We start from the raw sequence: 20,403 nt of genomic DNA, 5'->3' as shown, positions 1-20,403 counted from the left end.
ATTATATTTTAAACAAGTAGTATAATTTATGTAGTGTGGTGTGGGGAGAGCACAAGTGAAGTGAAAATAATGCCCAACACATTTCTGCGTCCTCACATATTTAGTAGTTGGTTTCAGCTAGAAGCTGCTTGAAAGTTGTTAATGGAAGATATTCTGGTGGAAGAGAGACAAGAGCTCATGGTTCCACACAATGGTAACAACCCAGTTTACAGAACAGCCCATTTACTTAAACCCATTATCACTGATTCTAATCTTCATCCTCTGAAAAGCCCACCACCTAAGTCACTCTTTTACTCAAAACCCTGTTTTCAAAAACTTGGAAAGTGCTACAGTTTACAGTCCTACAAGGGCCTGTCATCAGAGAAATGGAATTCTTGGGTCCAGAGTTTGAAGCCTAGATACCAAGAAAAATGTTAGAAAGCTGGTATTTATGATGCAATCTTGGCTTCAACATGCACAGTTTCCAAAGACAAGATGTTAATACTTGGTCTTGCTGAGTGGTGGTGTGCTGATACTAACACTTTTATGTTCCCATGGGGTGAGGTTACTATAATTTTGGAAGATGTTATATATTTAGGTTGTTTCTCTGTTTTAGGTGCCTCATTTACCACTCCTTTAGATGATGAATTTATTGATACTTTTAAGTGTTTGAAAATTGATCATAAGAATGTTAGATTACGGCATCGACGAAATGTTAGTTGTTCTAGTTGGATGGAGTATTTTATGCGTAATGGTAGTGCTTTAGAGCACGAAGCATTTCTTGCATTGTGGTTGTCGAGGTTTGTTCTTGTTCGCCCTCAGAATTACATTGGTATAAAGGATTTTCATGTTGCTATTCATCTATCGCGTGGTATGAGAATTGCGTTAGCACCCGTTGTTCTTGCTTGCATTTATAGGGACATGAGGTTGTTACAGAATTCAGTTGCTGAGTTTATGAAATTAGAGTCTATTGTTGGTTTGAGGTTTATATCGTGTCACTATGATTTAGTGCAGATGTGGGTTTGGGAGAGATTTAAGGAATTAAGACCGGTTCCAAATGACTTAGGGAGGGGAGAGCCTTGGTCATTGCGGTGGAATGGAGTGACAAACTTGAAGGTTGATGATGTGAGGTCAGCCTTGGTTTCTCCTGGACTGTCATTTTTGTGGCGTCCTTATGTTATAATTTCAAGCAATAGTGTGTTAACTAACTTGTACAAAGATGCTGAACAGTGGGTAGTGGTTGATTCGGATGCAGTAGAGTCATTTGCGCGATGCTTGAGAGCTGCTGAGTGAGTTGGATTAGGCTATACAGAACAATATCTGCCCCATCGAGTAGCTATGCAATTTGGATTAGACCAAGATCTTCCTCAAGTTGTTCAATTTAGTGGGAGTCCTGAAACTGCTTGGAGCAGTTATAACAGAACTAGTAGAGGTGTTCAACTATATATACCACCTCGATATTTTGTGCCTAATTTCTCCTCCCGGTATGTGGCTTGGTATAAAAGCCTTGAATTGTTTAACAACAACATCCAAAATAAAAAACATACACCATCGGTTTCGAAGACAAAATTCCCTAGTGAACCAGTGGAGTTGAGTCTGCAGAATATGTCTGTCTTCATATAAGTGTGAAAAGAGTAAATTGTCTACAGAAAAACAATTTAAAGCAAAAAAATATTCAGATGTAGATAGAAATTCTGAGCTCACGAAGAAACCTGTGGAAATGAGTTGTCATAGTATGTCTTCTAATAAGCGTAAGAAAATGAAATCATCTACTGAAACGGGAAATGAGCTGGAACAAGTTGCAGTTGTGAGTCGGGAGGATAACAATGACAATGCTGAAGATGAAAGCAATGTGCATACTGCAGTGGAATTAGAACACCTGGGACTTGACGCTCGTATTAGGAGGCTTGAAAGGATTTTTGATACGGTTAAAGCAGCAAGATTTTGTGCTAGTTCTAGAACAAATCTGGATACATAGTTCTAGCAAGATTTCTTTAAATCCTCTGTAAGTTTCATGCATTTGGTAGTGTTGGAAGTGTCATTACCAACTGCAGCAGCATATACTGACTGATGCATCCGCTGCATGATCCCATCTATTACTATCGGTCTATTAGCGAAAGAAAACAATCATCGTCTAAGCTCAAGTAAGTGTGTTAAGAAGTAGTATCTCTTGTTTCTATAACATCATGACTATGTCTATATCTCTTTATACTTTTCTCATTTTTGTGTTTTGATCAATTCTTTTGTGATGGTATAATTGTACAGTTTTGGTTCTCTGGAGACCTATCCGTTTTTTTGGTTAATAATATTGTTAATACAATCTTTTTATTCATGTGATAATAGCATTGCAATACGCTAGGGACATGAGGTTGTTTCAGAATTCAATTGCTGAGTTCATGAAATTAGAGTCTATAGTTGGTTTGAGGTTTACATCCACTCACTAGGATATAGTGCAGATGTGAGTTTGGGAGAGGTTTACAAAATTAAGATCGGTTCCAAATGATATAGGAAGGGGAGGACCCAGATCATTGCGGTGGAATGGAGTGACAAACTTGAAGGTTATATAATGTGAGGTCAGCCTTGGACTCTGCTAGCCCTTTCATATTCAGGGGCATCCTTGATATGATTTTTGGTTGTAGGGCAAAATATGTGTATTCATCTATTATGTATGAGTATCTAGCTAGTGCTAGGTAAAACCCAACTATTTTCAGAAATAACTTGGCACAACAATTGTCTTGTGAACGCAGGTATATGCACATATGATGACATCCCATTTTAATGTACAGATAAGTATTTGGAAACTGAGTTTGGACGCCTAACAATTTTTTTAATGTAGTGGAGTAAATGAAGTACTAAAATGTGCTAATTATACAAAATAAATTTTTAGTTTTAGTATGTTGTTTACATGGTTCAAATAGTTCTCAATTATTTACTAAAAAAAATTAACAGTCATTATCATTTCTCTGATTAAATCAAACTATAAAACAAAAAACAGTTATATTGCTTAAGATAGTTTAATATATATAACTGGTGCACAATAAGACAATAAACACAATTAAGTTAAAAAAAAAAAAAGAAAAAGAAATTAAAGAATATCCTCACAATTCAACATATTCTTACCTCTACTGCTCTACCCTTCCCAGGAATATAGAGGTTATTTCTGTGAATCCAGTGTACTGCAATCAGATTTGGAATTCCAATCATCTGCTTATATGCAAAGTACATTTGGAGTTATTAACATCTGCATCAGTACATCACTAGAGCTCCTATGCAATACCACTACAGAATTAAACATGGATATTACTATTCACATACAATTTCTTCATTTTTCACAGTACATGTATATAATGTATACAGTCAGTACTTTACTCCCTTGGCGACGAGGTCACTTCTACGTCTGTTGTACTATAGAATGAATCATCCACGTTGTTATAATAATTCTCTTCCTTCTCATCATTCCACCTAATGACCTCCCTTACATACTTAAATGCATCATCTACCGTCACGCGTTCCCTTGCCTTGGATTGCCAAACAAAAAGTTTCTGAGCAGTAAGAGAAGCATAGAGTTCTTTGAACTTCATTGCAATGTAGTAGTAAGCCTGGGGAGCTATGTTGCTATAAGGCCGCACAGGGCTAAAGTCAGTCAACCACTCGCAAGTACCTAGTGGCACCCGGTTGACCTTCTCCTCAAAGAGGTCGTACTTGTTTAGTATCAAAACGAAAGGAGTATCCTTGAAGCATGGATGCCTGACCATCTTCTCAAATAGCTCTTTGCTCTCCATCATCTTGTTCTGAAGAAGCACCTCACTTCCAATATCCTCACAAGTAATCTCTATCTGATCGTAGTCACTCAGAGAAACACAGAAGACAACTATACGGACATCTTCAAACATCTCTACCCACTTGTAACCGTCATTCATGCCTTTGGGATTCACTCTAATAAGCTGATATCTAGAAGCCAAAATTGAATAGAGAACTGAGTCCAGTGGTCAACCAAACAAAACAAATTGCTAAAAGATATTTAATTCAACTCATTTTGGGTTTTGAGGGTGATATATGTTAAGGTAATATTTAGTCAATACAACATCAACGCAGTACTATATAGAAAGTACTAGTAGTTGTGATACTGTCAATTGAATGGGTGAATGGGTAGTCTGTAACAATATAATTAAATAACTTACCTACTCATCGGCAGTGAAGATTCCAAATTGTCCGAGTAAGCTACAGACATTGGGCTGTGATCATCCAGAGAGAACTCTATGAAAGCTAAACCATTCCCTTGGGTGACTCCTTCCGCATATAGTATGTCCTTTTCTGAAGGTTCATACTCGTTACTAGATATTTCCACAGCCTAAGAAGACAATATAAATTTGAGGGATTAGAGAAGCTGTGTGATCCACTATTACAACCAATTAGCAATTGGAAGCTTCAAGAAGCAAGAGAGAAAAAAATTTAACTACCACTTACCAATAAAGATATTTAATTTAACTATTAAACTTAATTCAAGATGCCCCTCTATATGACCAATCTTCCAATTATATATATATATATATAAATAAAAAGCAATGCTACTGGAACTTTATAAACTGATAGCATTTTGGTTGGTATATATTTACCATAGGGGCTACTAAAAAACTGTTAAACTGATTCTGAAAGTTTACATTGGTCGGCATATCTTTCAAAATGCAAAGCATATATATATATAGAGAGATGATCGAATAAAAAGAGTAAGCTAGTTCTTATTAATGTGTCATTATAAATTCATGATCAGCTAGCAATCTGGAATATTTCGAAAATCTTCCTTGAATCAGCTAATTATAATTTAAGAGTACTTGAGGCATAAGAGTGGATACAACTTAAAAATGTACTCTTGACATGTGAAAAGGGGCAAAAGTGACATTGAGAAACCAGCATATGCACTGAAATAACATAAACCACACTTAGTACTCCTCCACCTCACTTTTTTGTTTTGCTTGACTTCCTATCGTAATAATGACGGTTTTTGTAACACATGTTATTCCTTTATACCAAATTTTTAAAGTAATTGGGCTGGTTTATGGACCTGGGTATTTTAAAACTTATTTTGACAGTTATTTTAAGAAGCTATTCAAATTATAACACATTTTACTACTCTAATTTAAACACACCTCTAGGGCTACATATTTTACAAAAATCGATTTTAATGGGCCTTCTCATAAAAAAATATTTAAACACCTTTTTATATAAAAGATATTAACGGAAACACATATAATTATCTACTTTATACACATCTCTAGGACCTATATAATACATAAAAATTAACAAAAAAAATACTCTAGGAAACTATTTCTAATACATTATAAGATCTGATTTTAAATTTACAAAAATGCAAAAGAACAATATTTAATTTGAAGTAAAAGTTAACTTAACCTCACCAGAAAAATGAAAATTTCAAATTAGGACATATAATATGGGAAAGAGGGAGCACTATACTAAAATAGCCAGCAATTATAAGGTACCCGGCTTAGGAAGTATTCCGAAACATCTGGAAGGAAATGAAGTTCATCTTTTCTCCTGTATGTTTCTTGTATAGCAGGATCTTTCCACACCTCCTCAACTAGTGAAGCATATTCACGGGTAGCTGCAGGAAAGAATGCATCCAAATCACCAGTAGCTATTATGTCTAGAAGCCAGTCTGAGAAATTCTTCAACCTTGGGTTGATGGAATAAACATTCTCCTCTATGTAAGCCTCTCCATCTGAAAAGAATCTAAGGCTTGTAAAGAAAGCTCTATAGTGTTGTAAATTTCAGTAATCAATAAAAATAAGTAGTACATGTGAAACCATAAAATTATATTGTAAATGTAACAAAATCAACTTGTTAGGGAGATCACCTGCTTGGGTGGCTTGATTCCTCGTTAGCAACTCCTCCTCAAAATGTTCTCGTCCATCAAGTAGAATGCTGAGATATTTGTACATGTTACTCTGGATCATGAGCTTCATACCTTGCATCTCTTCCGGAGTAAACTTGTTCCCATACAAAAGTTTAGCCTGTTTGACAAGGAACCATAAGATAAAATAACTTTCAATTGCACAACAAACTTTTTGGCCGATCACAAAACTAATATAATCTATACAAAAAAAAGGGTCAAATATCTGGAATACACTAGTACTTCAACGATCAGTATCACACTGGAAAAGAAGGAAAGAGATCAAAGGGACTTTTTCAAAGTACAGTTGTACTGATGAATGACTTGTCAACATGATTCTAAGGTAATGGCTTTAAACTATGAATCTAATACTTGCAAAAAATCAAGTACTAACAAATAATAGTTTCCTGCTCTATATGCAACTATCCACACCAGAAAGTTTACAACCATAATAGCATTGATGAACATGCTTCTTCAGAGTTATAGATAAAAATAGAGCTTTTAGCACTTTGCACCCCTTACGTTTGGGTGTTTTTTCGTTTTGGTCTCATACTTTAATTATTTACACTTTGCACCTAATAGTTTAAAAGTCGTTGCGGTTTGCACCCGTTTAACGGAGTTCCGTTAAAAGGGTTGGAAAACCGTTAAAATCAAGTTTTTTTCACTATGCACACCTCGAGGGGTGCAAACTGCAAAGACTAAAAATTCAAAAAAAAAATATTTATACAAAATAGCTTTAATTTTAAAAAAAATAAAAGGTAAGAAACTTCGGGTAAAATAAATAAAAATAAAATAAAATTCATTGTCCGCCTCTGACTATCTCATGTTAAAAAAAGATAATTGAAAAATATTTTTTCTTAAACATATTTTCGTGGAATATAGTAATGGTTGCAACTCTCTTTTCTATTGTTGAGTTATCATCCTCACATTATTGAGATAACGAAAATTGCTAGGGTAGAGCATTCATTCGGTTCGGTCCAAATCGGACCGAACCGATGGACTGAAAAACCTTTTCATATTTTCTTGGACTGAAACAGACCGAAATTGTATTATGGACCGGACCAAATGGAAATAATTCGGTTCAATCCGGTTTTGGACCGAACTGACCGAATTTTTTGAAAAAAATAAAATTTTAATAAAATTTTAAACCAAAAATTATGAATCTAAAATATAATTAAAGTAAGGTGATATGTAATTCTAAGAGTGCATAAATTAAAATTTATGATTGTAATTTTTAAAATATATGTAAAATATATATAATATAAAATTATATTATTTATGACTTGGTCAATCCGGTCTGGATCAAAATATTTTTTACAAGAACTGGACCGAACCGAATTTTATTTCGGTCTATTCGGTCGAATTTCTGAAAAATCAGGACCGAATCGAATTAGCACGGTTCGGTTCGGTTTTTCGGTTTAATTATGCATAGATTTTGAGAGTTTCGAGTTTTAACTCTGCCTTCATAAGATGCTTACGTATCTCTAGTGTTTGGAGAGTCAATTCAAAAATATAATTATGATAACGAAGGGTCATCATGGTTGTCACGTCGATGAATCGAGGCGAGTCGACGGACCTCCTGCTAGTCGACTAGTGACTAGTCGACAAAAAATTAATATATTATTATAATTTAAAAATCAATATACATATATATATACACACAAATGTATATATATTATGTATTTTAGATTTCTAAGTTCTAGGTTCTAAGTTCCAACTCATTCCAGAATGTTTTATTTCAGATTCTAAGGAATTAAGAATCCAACACTTGGAGAGAATGATGAAAAAGCTAGAAGATCTAACAAATGACAACAAAGAAAAGTACTTACAATCATCTAACAATTTAGTACAACAAATAAAAGTACTTGCAATCATGTAAAATATGTAACAATTAATCAATAACAATTGTCTGATACAACTGTGATGTGATGAGCATGTAAAAAATTTATGCAGAAAAAATAATATATACACTGAGCAGTTCGACTAGTCGACTAGTCGACCGCTTAGTCGACTAGTCGACCGACTAGTCGACTAGTCGACCGAAATATCGACATTCAGCTAGTCGACATGTTGAGTCGACATCCAAGCACCGCTTAGTCGACTAATCGCCGACTAGTCGCGACTAGTCGACCGACATGACAACCATCACGGTCATGTCATGTCATTTATATATACTTTGAGACTCTAGGTTTTGTGTTATAATTGGGAGACTTTGTAAGCAATTGTCAATCTTTAATTAGGCTTTAAAACCCTACAATGTAACAATCTTATTATATCTTATGAGTTTTGGTTACTTGAAGGCTACCCTTTTATTTATTTTTTAAATTGAAACTATTTTATATAAATAAATTGCGTTTTTCCCAGAATTTTTACAATTTGCGCCCCTCGAAGGGTGCAAAGTGAAAAAACTTGATTTTTAACGGTTTTCCAACCCTTTTAACAGAACTCCGTTAAAAGGGTGTAAACTGCAACAACTTTTAAACTATTAGGTGCAAAGTGTAAATAATTAAAGTATGAGACCAAAACAAAAAAACACCCAAACGTTAGGGGTGCAAAGTGCTAAAAGTTCATAAAAATAAGAATAAAGTAGCAATGTAATTTTGACATGTCATACAAAATGGCATCCAGATTCTTTTATGGGGAACACAAAAAGGAGATAAACAAAAAAAGTTTTTATCACTTGATAATCCGGAAACATTTGAATGTAATGTTATTTACCCTTGTCCTGCAGATGGCCCATGATTGGGTTTAATACTTACAAGTATAAAGATGCGGTTTTGATACTTGAACCAAAGTAGCAGGATATTAACTTGCATAACACAAACATAACACAAGGAAACTGTGATTCAGTAATTTAAATTACACTGAAACCACATAAAAGACACAAGCAGAGCTCTAAGAAAATATCTCTTTGGAAATAATTCACACACAAGCAGAGCTTTAAAAACATATTTCTTTGGAAGTAACTCACACTTCACAGAAAAAAATTCCCAGACTCCAAGAATAATATATTCATATCAATTTTTAGGTCTACGAAAGTTCTATACTAAGTTCACTAATGAATACTGTATAATTTGTCATCTTTCAGAAAGTAAAGTAAATGCTTAAAGAGTTAAAGGTACCTGATTATTACTGTTCAAAAAGTAAATACCTGCTTAAATATAGTACTGGTGCCTGAACCTTCAAGCCCAAATAGGAGAAGCTTTTGAACTTTTTTCTGCTCTAAAAAGTTTGGACCAGTAGAATAGGTGCTGGGCTCATCTCGCCCATGAGACTGACCACGGGGCACGGGTAAGGATAACAATGTGCAAATAAGTCGTGTTGATGCCTAATTAAGAACAATGACATTATTAATGTCCCTTCAAGATCCATTTGTCAGAAATATAAAATAAAAAAAGTGCCATCAGGATATAAATGGTATCTAACATCGTACATCATAACTAGAAATTGTCACCATAAAATATTTTTACCTTTTCCCAAATATTGCCCCTGATATTATTCTGACCCTCCTCTTCATAACGACCATCATCATAAACCCAGAAATGAGTATCACGAGGACATTGTACTTTTGCTAGCTGAAAATTGATAAAATGAGGTTAGAATTAATTGATGAAGTGAATTATAAAAATCCAGAACACCGACCATCCTGAAAAGAACCAGGTATATATACAAACGATAAAAGTTGAATCCTACAATCAATTTGTGAACCACGGATCTGACATTTGAATAAGGCATCTAGCCGGTAGATGGCTTCATGGGCCAGTTCTAATTCTAAGAGAATCATTGCAGTGAGGATTTTCTCTTATTTAGTAGATAATTTTCTTACTGACGATGCTAGCTTCACCAGAGTTATTAGAAGGTTAAGGAACACATAAAACTAAACTGCTATAGAGCAGCATACAAAGACACTAATCGCAGAACATATTCCCTTATTCTTGTGCATAAAGATAGTGTTAGAGAAAGTCTAGTGGTGGTGTTAAAAAAATACGTATAGCTATTGTTATATTTTGAAAAAAAAAATATTGATGATAAAATTAAACTTGTGCTCCAATGCATAGTTTTAAAATGGCACCAAACCTATTAAAAAAAAAGCTATATTAATCCTATCTAATCTTTAAATGCACAATCACGTTTGTCACTATTTATTGTAATAGTCAATTTTCCCTCCAATTACCCACTTGCATGCTCATGTGGCGATTATAACAACATTTATGCTTGGTTCTATATTTAGCACTAAGTATAACATTTTGCTATTTTGCATTCATGTTTGGCACCCCATTGGAGTAGAGCCTTTTTCTTGACTGCAATATTATAGAAATAGCACCACTTTTAACACCAACATTGGACTTGCTCCAAGGATAAACCAAAGATTTTTGTTTGACTCTTATACTCCTCTTCTTTCACAAATTAATCAAGTTCGAAAAATTTATCTAGAAATGCACTCAAGCCAGCTATTTTATATCTCAGAATAAATGGATAAATAAGAACTGACCTTTAACACCTTCAGTTCAAGTTTTGTAATTTCTCTTCCATTCATAAAAACCTCAGTGTTCCCATTGCTAGCATGAGGACTAAGCTTCCCGGTAAAAGTTAAGTTTGAACTGATGATGCTATCTGGTTTTTCTCCCTCCTGTCAGTTCGTAGGAGCAAAATTCTCGTTAGCAATCTTGTGGAAATGATTAGTATATTAAAAGTACAAACACTTCCTAAAAAACATAAGGAAGAAATTACCTTTCCCCAGAGACCAGATTCCTTGTCATACCAATATTTACCAGGTTTCAATTTCTGAGGTGGCAAAGGGCATCCAAGGAGTTCAGCCATCTCTTCTGGTTTCAGAGGAAACCCATTCACCATCAGTTGCTCTGGTCGAAGCTGATTAGCTGAACATTCTTTCTCTGCCTTCATTATCTGCCTAACTTCCAGCGGACTGAGTAGTCGGGACAATATTCTTGAAGACTTACCAAGCTTTGACCGATTGGCTTCATCAATTGGATGACCAATGCAAGTCACACATTTCCGCCCTTCTGGCATAGAACCCATTGCTCTGAGTAAACAACTGCTGCAATACTTTGCATCACAAACCAAACAAGACTCCTTTGTTTCCCACTTTGCTTTTCCACACCTATAACAGACTCTTCCCTTTGATTTTTTCTTTTTCTTCTTTTCCTTTGTAACACCAACATATTCAGGAAATACTGGCTCCTTTACATCTAGCTCCTTGCTTTTGGACCTATCAACAGTATTGAAAGTAACAACTGGGATTCGTCTAACTTCATTGCCCGACTGCTGATGTACGGGACTAGGAGAGACCGAAGGAGAATCCGAAGAAGAATCTGCATTCTGCAATACAGAAACCTCCGAAGCTGAGCTTCCAGACATCCTATGACTTTGAGTATCCGAAGTAGTAACACCAGCAATATAAGAGACTGGCAAAGCAATCGGTTCAATAACCGGTGGAACATCTTTAGTAACAAAATTTCTAGAATCTCTAAACGAATCATCTACTACAGATGCAGTGGGAATCGAGCCTGAATTCACATCAAGAGGGTCTATTCTAGGGAGCTCATACGAAACTGGAGGACCACTATACTCTATAGCTATCGAATAATCTAGATCATCATCATCTTCCGGAACATAAGCCCCAGGAGGTAGCATCTTTCTCACCACCTCCCTCCAATCCTCTCTATCAGTTTTCGCCATTTCTCGTACTTTCCAAAAATGTATAAAATCCTTAACTTATACTATCAACTTTGATCCACAAGTTTAGAATAACCCACCAAAACTCTAGCTCTTACTACTTGTGGTAAAACAAAAAGGGAAACTTTGAACAAAGAAAAGGAAGGTGATAACAAGAGTTATTATACAAACATTGACAACCTAAACAAGTACCAAGTCAACATGAATATAATAGCACAAACATTAGCAACAAAGATTAAGACCCACCACTCATAAAAAGTTGAAAGTCAAGATTATAAAGCCTTCAACTTTGAAGTAACTAGATACACAACAATGATCAAACAAAGATAAAATTCAACAGTCCAAATAAAAGGGCTAGTCTAACACGTCTAATAATCAAAAAAGATTAAAGCTTTGAGTTTAATAGTCAACCAGAGACAGAGATAAAGACATATACACATAAAAAACATGAAAAGATCAAGAGGGTACCTAGTGGTGAGGAAAAAGACAAGGCCCATGAATCTGAAGATGGAGTTTTGACATTTATACCATTCAAATATAGAATTGAAGGGGTAAATGTGAAAAAAAATAAATTAAAAAAGGACTTTTTACAGGCTTGAACAAGAAACATTAGGTGGGTTGATTTTTATTGGAACAATTTGGTGGATTTTTAGTTTGTTTAGTCTTATGCTGGAAAGAGTTGGTGGGGTGTTCACTGTACAGACAGAGTGGATGGTTTAAGAATTGGTGGGAAAATATTAAACAGACAGTTTGTAGTTTAAGATATTGCTATTGTGTTATGATTTCAGATTTGGCCAACTTCTATATTTATCAGGTTTATTTTTGGAAAATGTTAGAAGTTCAAAAAAATAGTTCCAAAGATTTTTGGTGTAATTGGTAACTTAAAACATTTTTTAGATTTTTATTTTTTTTCCAATTAAAGATTACTTTTAATTGCAAAGGACCTTTATGAAGATCAAAGGACTACAAAAGATACAGCAGAATGAAGAAATCAAACTTCAAATGCTTCCAAAGATGCATGCCCTTTAAACAAGATGGACAGTATCCAGAAACTGTAATATGATAGGTGTACTAAGATTAAATAATAGTAAGAAGTTGAATAGAAGTGCAATGGCAGATCAATATATTTGGTTTATATACGGAGTTAACCATTTTGATAATATGTCCAAATACACTCCTTCTTGGTTGAAAGGAATTCCTAGGGATCCAACGAACAACGTAAATAGAACCAATACAAGTATAGGAAATAACATAGTATTATCCGATTCATAAGGATACGAAAAAAACTTCTTATTTCCAAAACGGGTAATAGTAATAAAAGGTTGTGTGATGTTTCTTGCATTCTGATCAATTAGATACGTTTTTTTTGAAAAAAAAGAAAAAATATGATGATTTTTCATTGTTAATAACGTTACTAAACGAAAATTTTTGTTAATTCTTTTTGAATCTTCTTTACCCCATAGAGATATTGAATAGAAGGGAGTATTCTTTTTGCCACTATAATTTTGAAAATGAACGTTTAAATGTCCTTCAAAAGTAAGTAAATAGATTCGAAACAGCTCTATATCTGCTACAGTATTAAACATTTTAGAAAGTTATAACTTTGTATATATTTCACAGAAAAGGTATTAGGTAGAACAAACCCCCACCCATCTTAGCAAGCTGAATGAATCTGGAAATCTATTGACGCTATTGCCTGTTTTGCTTCTAACTATGCACCTATGCAGTCATGAGTTGACAGAATGTCTCAGCTCATAGTATAGTATTCTAAGAACCTGATCTTCTTTCTTGTCGCCCAATGAAACAATATGAGCTACCTATTACATTACAAACATTGCAACATTCAACTTAATCCCAAAATGAAAACGGATTCAACTGAAAGTAGATAGCAACACGATGTAAGAACAAAGTTTCTGAGGTGTCAACAGGAACTCTACAGTATTCCAGTTTTCCTTTTATAAGCACGTGACAGAGAGTTTCCATGTTTACTCAAATGATGGAGCAAGGCAATCGTCAACCATATCTACAAGATCAGGATTTTCCAATGCTGCTGCTACTCGTTCTTTGTCATTTAACTGCTTATTTACTGCAACATTATTGCAAAATAATTAACAATTTTTCCCATTTGGCATTTAATAATTTGCATGTGTGAATATCAAAATCATAGATTATCAGCAGAGAACATCAATCTTGGGTCACTCTCGCATAAAAATCAAATCCATAATAACAACATAATGAGACCAACTGTTGGTTCATTAGCAGCGGGGCAGCCAGGGAGGGATTTGCTAAGGCTGAAAGCCCGGATGATATCAGAAATTTAATAAGATTTTTTTTCATGAAACCTAGGCCTTGGCTCATAGATATTATCGTTAATATTTTAGCTCCGGTGCTTTTGAATCCTAGTTATGCCACTTGAAGTCTCTGTATAAAGATACAGTAAGTAACATCCAAAGTTATAGATATATCTTATTTCCACGCTTGTTCGAATTCAAATACTTGCTATGATGTAAACCCTTGACAACGTCCATGCTAAATTCCATTTATTAGGGAAATTCTGCTTGGTTTTAGAATATATATGGGTAGCACTCCATGGAGAACCCTTTAATATACAGATGGAGAACCTCATTTAAAAAATATAAAATTTATAATTTATTTTATTTTTCATCATATATAGTTATAAATTTTAATTACCAAGTTTAAAATCGAAGTTACACAATTTTTATATTTAAAAAATCATTGAAATAATGAAAAAGTTTAAATTAGTTCTATAGTAGAATCACATTAGAATCACACTTATAAAAAAAATTCCACTATAGAATCAAATTTAAAATCAAGTAATTTTATCAAATTTTAATTGTTAAATTTTTTATTATATTCAACTTTAATTATTATTCTAGATTAGCATCGAATTTATATTTTTTGAAATAAAATTTTACAATTTGTGATGAAATTTTATAATAAAATCAATGGTTCTCCACGGTTTTCCATATAAGATGGTTCTCCACAGGGTGCTGCATATTCTTTGCATAGTGTTTACAAGACCACATCATTTAAGGGTAGGCAGATTTATGTTTTCATCCTATGTCTTCAAGTTCAACATTTTATAATTGCCAGAAACCTTTGGCTGAGCATATTGTGTTTAATGCAACCTCCAAAAAGTACTTCCAATGAACTGAAACCATAGATATCATGCCAAATGAACCATACATATAATGCATTCTTAAAGTAATAAGTTAAACCACTTGCAATTGCCTAATACATGCAGTGCAGTGTGTGTAAGCATGCGGGAAAGAGGAAGGGAGAAAGGAAGAGAGAGGGATAAGGGGAGACCTGCAGCTTCAGTTGCATGAGTCCTAGGAGCAACTCTAATATCCACCTACAAAATGCAACTCAAATATAACATGGAAAGAAAAAAACATAAGCAGCTTGAGTTATTACATAGCAATCGGAAGTACTAAATTATGCATGCATCGCTAGTAGCGTCTAGTACACCAGTCATCATGGTCCATGGACAGGCCAAATTACCCGCCATATCATATTCACAATATATACAACTCAAGATGATGACCCCAATTTATCAAAATATGTGTACAAATCTGGAACATTGTAAAAACAAAATGCATATTTTACAAAGCCACCAAATCTTTCCAACTTTATACAACTCACAAAACTTTATGACTAGTAAACAGCGAATAGAAATCATCATAATTTTTTGAAAGATGATTTTACAGTATTAAAAAAAAGGGACTGCGACAAACATTTCCTGACAAGAGGAGACCTTGCAGAATCCCCACACCCAAAAAACTGTATAAATGTTCTTCCACAACCAGCACAATCAAATCAATGTGTTACAAAAGAAAGAACAGCATGGTGAATAATGATGGGATTCATAAATGGTTTGTGGTGATCAGTGTCAGTTATGTTTTATTCCAGGTGGAAGGGGCACTGGAAAGATGATTAGCGATTAAATGAGAGGAAACTTAAAAAACAGACTGTTATGATTTCATTGGCAGGCTACATAATCCTTACTATTACAGCGAACAATATTATACAGACTGTTATAAGCCTGACATTAAAGCAAATAATCTTATACATACTTTACAAGCTATGAGTTGTTTAAAAAAGAGTAATACAAAATCCCCGAGCAATCACCACAATTTACAAAGATTGATTTACCCGAGTATGTTTATTTTATTTGTTTTTTATTTTCCATTACATCTTCATTTCTTATAATCTTCCAGTACAGTAGGCTGAGCAAAAAAAAAAACTAAAACTAGATTTTGTTGTAGGCCTTTAACTGTTTTTGTAGGCCTTTACAAAGGGAAAAAAACAAATTTAACATTTAATCAGTTTGTGTAGGTTGCAGTGCAGTAAGATGCTTTACCTTTTCATCATAAATCAGGATAATTATTTCAGTGAGTATATTTTGTTAGTACCGGTATGATTTCATACATGTTTTGTCAGCATTTCCAACCATGATTATTAAGTAATCATCTTAGCCTAATAGTCCTAGATTCTACGTGATGTTATGATAATTATAGATTCTATGTGAGACTACACTGTTCAAATAAGGGGCTGTAGTAGCAAGAAGTTTAAGTTGTTCAGTAGTCACATGTCATTGATCAGGGCTACTTTCCATCAAGCTTCACATTCACGGGACACCACTGCAAAAGTTTTAAGTAGGTCACTAATCATGTAACTGCAAAATTCACCTCTCCTATTGCCCTTTATTTTATTCTGAAGTATCTACACAAAATGTGCTTTAAATTCTTCAATTCTAGTCTTTAAGTATTGGCTAATATTTTGTTTTAGCAAAATATATGCAACTTCTTAGAGCTACCATCATCTAGTTATGTGAGTTCCCTTCTAGTATGATAACTCTGTATGTTTATTTGGAAAAAACAAATAGACTCCATTCAATTTATCTTAAAATTCTACATATTTTTCAAATTTACTAAGCTTCTATTTAATTCTAGTAGTAAATAGTAATATTTCTTTTCATTACAAAGATTGATTTATCCGAGTATGTTTATTTTTTTTGTTTTTTATTTTCCGTCACATCTTTATTCTTTTAATCTTCCAGTACAGTAGGCTGAGCAAAAAAAAAACTAAAACTAGATTTTGTTGTAGGCCTTTAACTGTTGTTGTAGGCCTTTACAAAGGGGAAAAAACAAATTTAACGTTTAATCAGTTTGTGTAGGTTGCAGTGCAGTAAGATGCTTTACCTTTTCATCATAAATCAGGATAATAATTTCACTCGGTGAGTATATTTTGTTAGTACCGGTATGACTTCATACATGTTTTGTCAGCATTTCCAACCATGATTATTAAGTACTCATCTTAGCCTAATAGTCCTAGATTCTACGTGATGTTATGATAATTATAGATTTTATGTAAGACTACACTGTTCAAATAAGGGGCTGTAGTAGCAAGAAGTTTAAGTTGTTCAGTAGTCACAAGTCATTGATCAGGGCTACTTTCCATCAAGCTTCATACTAGAAGCTTCTAGTATGATAACTTTATATGCTTTTTTGGAAAAAAACCAAATAAGGTCCATTCAATTTATCTTAAAATTCTACATATTTTTCAAATTTACTAAGCTTCTACTTAATTTTAGTAGTAAATAGTAATATTTCTTTTCATTTTTATATTAATCGGTTTTGAAACCAAAACCGAACCAATAATAATCAAACCGAGAATTTTAAAACCGAAACTCAACCATTGGTTCAATCGCGGTTGCAGTTTTCGATTTTAAAAACCGAAGTTTTACCCCAAAAGTGAGCAGAACCAACCCTTGCCCTAGTAGTTAGACCTGGCCAGAGAACTAAAATACTACTATAATGATTAAGGAAAGATGTGAATGATACCTTGTATCTAGAAGGCAGGCTGCGCATAAGTTTCACCCTCAAACATAGGCCAATAACTGTTGCCATACTACAATGTTCGACTGTTGGAGTGAATGTCACCCTAAAGCATATTGTACAATTTTTTTTAAAACCTTACATAAGGGCATTTCTGAATATTGCATAACTGATAAAGGGAAGGAGCAAAGCAATTTACCGCACATAACTTCGCTTGTCATCTACCTCAATCGCGTCTTCTGTAATAACTTTCAAATCTTCCAAAGAATATGGATGCTCCGGGTCTTTTATGTCTCTAATATGATGTAAGAATGTCAAGGAGAAATACATCTATCATCAGACAAACACAAATATTATTAATTTTTACTAAATGTGATAAATTATGTGCACAATCTTTGCAGAGTTATAGAAATATTGTTCGGCACTCTTGGCTTTTAACTTTCAAATCATAAGTTCTGCACATATTCTCAATGTATTTCAGAAAGAGTCCCGGCATGTAGATGTCCATATGTAGTAGTACTTCATAGCATTCCAATGAAGTGCCAACAATCGCATACATGATTGATTATAAAATTCCTCAAAATAGACTGAAAGAGAGAACTAATAGCAAAAAAGCTAAGACATTTTAAATTTGTAATGATATGGACATACAAATATTTGTCTCTCCACAAAAAGGTATGGAAACGTTTGACCAAGAAGTCTTTACACAATTAATACTTCTGAGAGAATTTGACAACAATAAACATACTAGCCTAATGGTACACTTAACAAAGAAAAAACATAGCAAAGACAAACGGTGATTCAGTAATATACAGTATATTCTAAAATCTAAATACATATCACAACTGAAAGGATATCAAAAATTTCCAAGTGATGAATGGATTGCACAGAATACTCATCTTCCAAAGCAACGGGGTCGAGTACGAGGTCGACGCTCCTCCTTTTTGACATACACAATAGGATTGGCATTGATTAACCCGGAAACCATATTTACTGATCAAGAGAAACGTAGCTAGTTATCAGCTGAAATTTTCCAATAGCTAACAAACACCAGTAGAAAAGTAAGAATGGGTAATTTTGTAGAAATGAAAAAATTAAATATAAACCAAAAAAGCCGAAACTACTAATGGAGGCAACTTGTGTAGCATATTTTGACATAAATTCATGGTATTGCAAGGGGGTTAGTTAGTTGTAATATCCATCCTCAACAAACCATGAATTACTAACTCATTTAAGTAAAACACAAAAAGATAAGGACATATCATGTATCAAACTATGCCCACAACATCAAATGAAGATATGGTGAGGATTAAATTTAAAATATCAAGAAAATCATGTAAATTGATAACAGCAAACTTAGTAAGAAAAACACAATGGAAACTTACGAGGAACCGGAAAGACCAACCACGACAAAAATACAGCTGATACTCTTTTCTCGACAACATGTCAGATCCCGGACTCTTAATAATTTCAATTTCATTTATAACAATCAATATACTAACAAAAACTCCACAACATGGATTAAGAATTTTTTGGAATAAATAGTTTCTTAAATTAATATACTGTGTTTAATAAATTAATTATTTTTCTATTTTATGAAACACATCTCCGATTAAGTTAAAGAGCTTATCTATAACTAATTTTAACAAATTTGAAAAAGGAGCTTCCTTGTAATTTATGACAGTAACTTATGACCGTTCATGAGTTTAGTACTATCAAAAAAATTCGAAAAATCTGATATCTGTTTACAAAATTCGTATTTGTATCGCATTTGTATCATAGAAAAACGGATATTATCTGTATCCAAAGTAAAACTGATATTATTGATATCCGAATCCGTGATATTCGAATCCGAAATTAAATACATATATGATATTTAAATTATATAATATATAATTAGAAATTTATTCTATTAACTTATAGTATATGTTATAGTGTATGTATATGAATTAAATAATATATTTATACAAATTTTATATAATCGTACAAATATTTTACATATATAAAAATATCATTTAAATTTTATTTTTTAAAAAATTGTTCTAAAATCATTGTTAATACGGTAGGGGCATCAAAAAATCAGACATTCGTTCGTATCCGAGAAAAAACGGATATTATCAATATCCGAAATAAAGCGGATATTATCCGTATTTGAATCCGACAATTGCGAATACGGATACAGATATAATCATATCCGTATACGAAATATCCGTTTGATAACCCTACTCGAGTTCGATTCGTCAAATATTTAAATTCAGCTCGATAATAATTAAGATAAATTCCGTAGACTAGGTCAGTTTGAAGGTTTACACTTGATGACATAGAAGAAAAGAAAAGATAATATAAAGTATTTGTTATTATACAAAAATAATTTTTAAAATATTTAATAAAAAAGATACTTTTGTTAAAAAAATCCACTCTTGAATATTTAAAAAATTCCAAAAAAAGTTGTAGTCATATTCCATCAAAAAATATTTCACCGATGGTGTGAGAAAGTATAACAAGTATAATAAAGTATCTGGCCATTGCCATTATAATTTATAATTCTTAAAACTGGGGCGGTAAATTTCTGGTTCAATATGCATGTATGCCAAAATTTATCCATTAAATGCCTAAATATCATATTTCATATTTGGTACTTAAACATTTGAGTAGGTGGCCTTTTTATTGCAATATTTGATGATAAATTTATGTTATACATCTAAAACTTAAAAGCTTCCAAGTAAACTTTTTGATTAATTAACAATTTTCAGTTCAATTATTTTTTGTGGTTGCATTGTTTCCCTGCTCTCATACATTTTCTCTCCATCATTGACATGAAATCTTGACATGGTCAATTAACATCTGTCATTCTTTCACCTTCTTTCTTGTACAACAACTTTCATTGTTTAATTTTTATCTTCTATTTTTCTTGTATCAGTGTTTATGTTAAATTTAACATATTTAAATGCAGGTTAT

General features: G+C 33.2%; 2 protein-coding genes and 1 pseudogene across 3 annotated transcripts; 1 reads left to right on the top strand and 2 right to left on the bottom strand.

Moving 5' to 3' along the window:
- Positions 1 to 474: 474 nt before the first annotated feature.
- Positions 475 to 1,272, top strand: LOC141679931 (serine/threonine-protein phosphatase 7 long form homolog). Its single transcript, XM_074486290.1, has one exon. The coding sequence runs from the start codon at positions 475 to 477 to the stop codon at positions 1,270 to 1,272; it is 798 nt and encodes a 265-aa protein (XP_074342391.1).
- A 1,685-nt stretch (positions 1,273 to 2,957) lies between these two features.
- On the bottom strand, positions 2,958 to 12,280 carry LOC141677246 (extra-large guanine nucleotide-binding protein 3-like). Of its 2 annotated transcripts, XM_074483090.1 has the most exons (9): positions 12,053 to 12,280; positions 10,619 to 11,313; positions 10,380 to 10,517; positions 9,358 to 9,462; positions 9,039 to 9,215; positions 5,852 to 6,008; positions 5,478 to 5,716; positions 4,161 to 4,330; positions 2,958 to 3,930 (listed from the first exon to the last, which is right to left on the bottom strand). In XM_074483090.1, the coding sequence occupies exons 1-9, from the start codon at positions 12,192 to 12,194 to the stop codon at positions 3,345 to 3,347; spliced, it is 2,409 nt and encodes an 802-aa protein (XP_074339191.1). In that variant the 5' UTR covers positions 12,195 to 12,280; the 3' UTR covers positions 2,958 to 3,344. The 2 variants fall into 2 exon arrangements, with proteins under 2 accessions (XP_074339191.1, XP_074339190.1); XM_074483089.1 differs by lacking the exon at positions 12,053 to 12,280 and having other exon boundaries at positions 10,619 to 11,962.
- Positions 12,281 to 13,169: 889 nt separating this feature from the next.
- Positions 13,170 to 18,433, bottom strand: LOC141676511 (protein AE7-like; annotated as a pseudogene).
- Between the last annotated feature and the right edge of the window lie 1,970 nt (positions 18,434 to 20,403).

The sequence above is a fragment of the Apium graveolens genome, chromosome 8 (assembly GCF_009905375.1).
Source record: "Apium graveolens cultivar Ventura chromosome 8, ASM990537v1, whole genome shotgun sequence".
NCBI classification, from domain to species: domain Eukaryota; kingdom Viridiplantae; phylum Streptophyta; class Magnoliopsida; order Apiales; family Apiaceae; genus Apium; species Apium graveolens.
Note: the sequence above shows the minus strand (reverse complement) of the source record. Positions and strands in the feature narration are given on the sequence as shown.